Below are 5,386 nucleotides of genomic sequence, written 5' to 3' on the forward strand. Positions count from 1 at the left end.
TAGGTTGATGGGATGCAAATTAAGACCCAATCACCAAATGATAACTTTTTAAGCTTCCAAGAAAGTTACGATTTTTGTCATTGATTTGTGTTATGGTCAGGTTGTTAAATTTAGGAAAATTAATTAAAACATAGCCTTTCTTTATTCTTTGCAATCAGACTAGCTAATAGTTGCATCAATTATTGCCTTCTACTAATTAACTCCTTATACTACTACTTCTTAGAGGGGTTGATAAACTAACTTGATATGATGTGAGGGGTTAAATGCGAAAAAAAAAAAACAAGAAAAGGAAAAAAAAAATGTAGTCTATGCATGATTGAAGAAGAAGGAAAGTTAATGGGTTTTGGAATTTATAATTTTGATCGAGAAAGAAACCCCAGAGTCCCTGATGATGGATAAAGAAGCAGCATTAAGGAGGAGAATTTGTCGCGAAATAGTGCATCGATTACCACTCAAACACAAGCTCTACTTGAGGCCGCTCATACCTCAAGATTCAACATATGAAGCGCTACAAACAAAAAGAATAAAACAGGACGTTTCAACTTTGGTGCACTGTGGTACATGCACTAATTAGTTTGTATGCATACGGTTTGTAGTTTCTGCACAAAATTATTTGGAAACAGTACCTTACAAATTGGGAACAAAGTCCATCTGTCATCGATCTGGGTATTTATTAATCCATATATGATCTGGCACCTATTTCAAGATTCCTAATATCTTCATGGTTTTCAAAAGATTCTCCTTCCTTATAATAATTTTCCCAGATTCTCTTTAACTAATATGCCCCAGAATTTTTTTGCATCATCACTCCCACAGACATACACAGAAAGTAATAGAGCAGGCTAAGGACAAAGACCACCCAATTCTGTTTTTCCTTTTCTTTTGAAAGCACAAATGCCAAATTGAATGTGTGTGAAGAATCAAGTTAGGGATTAATAAGGAATCTGAATTTAAAAATAAAGGGAACTAAATGAAAGGGCCTGAGGATGGCAATAATAAGGTGGTGGAGGACGAATTCTGGCCAACTCACTCAATAAATTCCATTAATTGGAACATAATTAAGTAGCTAACTAAATTGTAGCAAGGGAAAACTCAGTCTTCAATCTTCAATTCAATATATACTCAAATCAGGAACAATAGAATGCGTAGACTTCTGACGGGGTCTGAGTCAATAATTGTGTCGTGGATCATCATGACCTCCATTCCTGCAGGTAACGTATTTTATGGTGGTACATTTAAGCTGCTAACAAAATAGCAGTTAAAAGTCTCCTTCAACCTAAATGGAAACATATATATATATATATATATACATGAACCTATGTACGTTTTCTGTAGTTTAGTACTAGATTGTGTGTATGTGTATGGGCCTGGGCTTTGATTCAATTGGCCACTTTCTTTTCTCTGTCTGTGTGTATTTCAACTACGAACAGGAACAGGAACAGAAGCGTGATCGTTAAGGGTGGTGAATACATTCAGATTTCAGATTCAAGTCACGGGTTGCGATCGTACCTTTTATTTCTCTCTCTCTCTCTCTTCTAGGAGGTTGGGATCGTACCTTGCCCATCACCAAAACAAATAAAAAGAAAATACGTGTTTACTAGTTGACTTCAATTTTCAACATTCAAACCTTCTTCCAAGTTGCACCGTCAGAACATTCCACAAACAAACAGAAAGAGATATAAAATCATGGATTTGGACAATTTGCAAGATTATATGTATTTATTTGTTTCACTTTCTGGCTTGTACATACAAGCTAGTTACAAAGAGGTGCAAGGCTTCCATTTGAAGCCAAAGAGAGAGAGGTAAAAAAAAAAGGCCTCTTTCTTTTTCTTTCATTTCTATTTTCTAAAAGGAAAAGCAAAATACATACATATATTATGAATTTACCCTCCCACCCTTTATCATTTCTTTTTTCTGGGGGTGGAGGGGGTTGGTTATGTGACTCTGTTGTAAAATTTACACCCTCGACTGCCCACGTAGTGATCTTTCCCATTCCACCAGGCGGTGTAAAAATAGCATCACCTGATTAAAAAAAAACAAACAGAAGCAACCCCCAAAGAACAAATTAGTATAAAATGAAATGATACAAATTTATAAAAGCATGGTTGGCTAAGTTCTTAATTATTACCTCGGCTGGTTCTTGAAGAGAATAAGAAGCGTTTGTTTTTTTCGGAATTTTAGACACAAGGATTCCAAAACCTAGTCCTTTCTCTCGCAAAACCTAATCATCACAAGTACAAAAACTGATGCATTAGTTGTGTTGGCATTAACCATGAATAACTATATAGATCATCAATAGCAAGGAAAATGAATATAACCATTACTAAGAAACAAATAAATAAATATGGGTTTTTACCCAATTTTTTTTTTTTTTTTTTTTTAAAGACTCAGAGCATTGGATACCTTAAATGCATCTTCGTCTGTTTGATCATCTCCTATATATACTGGCAAAACATCTTTAGAATTGGCGAACCCTAGAAGATAGAAGACAGAATAATCAAACCAATAAGTATATAATTAATCAAGGTCACAACTAAAGGAAGGCTATGAATTGAAGGGTCGCAATAATTTAATATTATATATATATATATGACTTGTGATGGAATGTGTCTTTGTGGTGACAAAATTAAAACTTACCAAGTGACTCCAGCAGAAATTCCAGAGCCCTCCCTTTGTCCCATGCAATAATAGGACGGATCTCAAGTACCTGTGTTGTTGTGCAACAAAAAACAATAACATAAACATAGTCAGTCAGAACTCAGAACAGACATTTCTAACTCATGCCCTTCATATACTGTGTCACAGACTGAAGTCTGTCGTGTATGAGAGAGAGAGAGAGAGAGCAATTAATGGATGCCACGTCTTGCTTACCATCCTCCCTTGAGTCACTCGAAGCTTTGGGTACTCCTTCATCACTGATCTAACCTGCTCCGCTAGTGCACCCCATTTCTGAAATCCATGCATCTGGTCAAACTAAATATCTTTGAAAGGCATCTATTCAACTTAATTATACATATACAAATGTTGTGGGTTTGAAATGAATAAAGAACTCGACAATGGCTGGCTTGGATTCGTACCTTTTCTTCAACACAGCGGAAGTGTACAGACACACAGAACTTGTTATGCTCCACATTGGCTCCTCGGATGCATCTGGTTTTCTCCACCAGTGCTTTATACACCTGAAGGTTTTGGCGAAAACCCCACAAAAAAAATGTGAAAAGAAAAGCTTTTAGTACATTATTCTTTTCTATCTAACTCGGTGCTTTCAATCTTTTGATGGAGAGATTATTAGAGAAAACCAACCTCATCGATCATGGGTAAGAATTCACTTGCAGGTTGAAACAGAACTGGCTGATTTACCTGAAAATCCTTGGTTGTTAGAAATGAAAAAGTATAGAAACAAACAAACAAACAGTGATGAAGGATTTTTTTCATTGCAGTGCTGCTCACTTTGCTGCAAATGACACCTTCGGCTGGTCCTTTAATGTCCATTCCATGGCTACCTGCGTAGTACAGCTCTGCTAAACGTACAAAGCTGTATACCTGCAAATTAAAGACAAGAACACCATGTATTTAAGTTCCAAGTATACTCGGAAGGAAAAAACTCGACCAGTCATTAGAGGTGGAGGAAATTAGAATAAAGAGACTCAAAATTTAGAGATTTTAAAGAAAATGATGATTGTACAGTACCTTGTCTCTGCACCTTCCACTCACTATGGCAGTGGGGAAGCATCTAGCCACGGCTTTTACAGCTCTCCTCATCTGTATAACCAGAATAGAGAAAATACAGATTCAGTAACAAAAAGGAGTTGGGGAAAAAGGAAACTCGAGCTAAAGATATAAGCAAGAACTTTGTAGAATAAACAAAATACAGAACAGAAATTAATAACGAACCGACTCAGACATGAAAGCTTCATCTGGGTTGTCTACGATCGGCGAGAGTGTGCCATCGTAGTCGAGAAACATGACGATTTGCTTCCCTTTCGAAGCAGCCATGATCTGCTCGAACATGTTCAAAGCCGATGGGTGACTAAGCTGTTTCAACAGAGATACAGAATCGGTCATTGTGTCAGAGAAAAAGAGAAAAAGTGCCAAATGCCTCAAAGTTTTTAAGAGACACTGGTAATACTTACAATCCACGATTCTATTTGATCAACATTTGGAGACAGTGAAGGTGTCGACTTGGCATGGGTAGGAGATGAAACTTTCATGGAATCAACCCAGGGATTTACTTTGGCACCTCCCCCTGTTTCAAGCTTTTTCAGAAACTTCTTCCGAGAAATGCCGATATAACCACCTGGTGCCGCCGGTGGCTTCTGTCCAGCTGACGGAAACAATGACGCGTTTGGAACGACTGTGATCATATCATTAATCCCGGACTTGACATCAGGAACGACCACATTCTGCTTCGTCATTTTCTTGTGTTCAATCAAATGCACTACAAAAATGACCCAAAACTACTCAGATACTCAAAACCAGATTGAAATTGTTCGTTCCATGTAAAAACATCCAAAATTCAAACCCCTGATAAGGGTGAAAGTTGAAACCCATTAAAGGGATTATATCTTTAAACATCCAAATACCTGAACGTCTAGCTAGCAATATCCAAGACTTTTGCAAATTAGAAACTCAAGCCTGAGAGCAGGAAGAATTGGAGAAGCAGCAGAGACAAAGAAAGGTCTGCAGCTTCTCGGGGTGAGTGTGAGGTTAGAAAACCAGCTCAATAGGCAATCGGTAAGAGAAAAACCACAGGCAGAGAGAGAGAGAGAGGGGGGCTAAAAAGACGATTGAGCAACGGAGAGAGTTGATGTCGAGGAGGAGTGAGGAACAGAGCCTGCGTCTAGTCAATTTATAGTTGCTTGCGAGACACTAACCGACAAAACCCCTCTCTTCCGGATCTATAGACACTTGAGCGTGGCCTCCACAACCAGCCCGGGGGCGGGGGGGGCCCACAAAAGAAATTGGAGTCTTGCGCCGTCTTCGCCGTCACTATAACAGCATCGTCTATGTGAACTGGCAAATGTTCCACGTGGACCGAGTAACCGGGTCGAGTTAGATCACGTGGATCGAACACCTGGCTCTACGGCTTATACACCACTCGCACCCACGGATTTGGGAGTCATTCCAAAAAACAGGTTTCATAAAGAGATGTCAACTCCGAAACCCCCCAAGTAGTCATTACTCATTACTCATTTGGTAATCTACTAATCTAGTATAGGGAAACCCCAAAAATAAAAGAGAAGCTGTGAACAGGATTGCTGAAAACTCCAGTCTCAACTCTCAATTCTCTCTCCGAGTGGTGGGCACTGGGCAATGCTGCAACGCCCGTTGTTAGGAATAAACAAGCAGCTCCAACCTACAACCTAACTAGTAATAACAAAACCAG

General features: G+C 38.7%; 1 protein-coding gene across 3 annotated transcripts; it reads right to left on the reverse strand.

Annotated features, from left to right (window-relative positions):
• Positions 1–1,691: 1,691 nt before the first annotated feature.
• Positions 1,692–4,822, reverse strand: LOC104605952 (putative trehalose-phosphate phosphatase J). 3 transcript variants are annotated; one of them, XM_010270917.3, is made up of 12 exons: positions 4,584–4,822; positions 4,134–4,438; positions 3,895–4,035; positions 3,691–3,762; positions 3,451–3,543; positions 3,304–3,360; positions 3,078–3,179; positions 2,872–2,949; positions 2,638–2,707; positions 2,404–2,474; positions 2,129–2,221; positions 1,692–2,022 (listed from the first exon to the last, which is right to left on the reverse strand). In XM_010270917.3, exons 2-12 carry the CDS (start codon positions 4,413–4,415, stop codon positions 1,957–1,959), a joined length of 1,125 nt encoding a protein of 374 aa, XP_010269219.1. In that variant the 5' UTR covers positions 4,416–4,438; positions 4,584–4,822; the 3' UTR covers positions 1,692–1,956. The 3 variants fall into 3 exon arrangements, with proteins under 3 accessions (XP_010269219.1, XP_088748039.1, XP_088748030.1); XM_088891913.1 differs by having other exon boundaries at positions 2,872–2,964; XM_088891904.1 differs by having other exon boundaries at positions 3,304–3,543.
• Between the last annotated feature and the right edge of the window lie 564 nt (positions 4,823–5,386).

Source organism: Nelumbo nucifera, chromosome 1 (assembly GCF_055504915.1).
Source record: "Nelumbo nucifera cultivar China Antique chromosome 1, China Antique-T2T, whole genome shotgun sequence".
In the NCBI taxonomy this organism is placed as follows: Eukaryota; Viridiplantae; Streptophyta; class Magnoliopsida; order Proteales; family Nelumbonaceae; genus Nelumbo; species Nelumbo nucifera.

Coding starts and splice junctions, on each gene's coding strand:
- LOC104605952 (XM_088891904.1), bottom strand. CDS start 4,415: ATGACGAAGCAGAATGTGGTCGTTCCTGATGTCAAGTCCGGGATTAAT. Junction 4,036..4,133: donor ATCAAATAGAATCGTGGATT/GTAAGTATTACC, acceptor CTGTTGAAACAG/CTTAGTCACCCATCGGCTTT. Junction 2,708..2,871: donor GAGTGACTCAAGGGAGGATG/GTAAGCAAGACG, acceptor ACAACAACACAG/GTACTTGAGATCCGTCCTAT.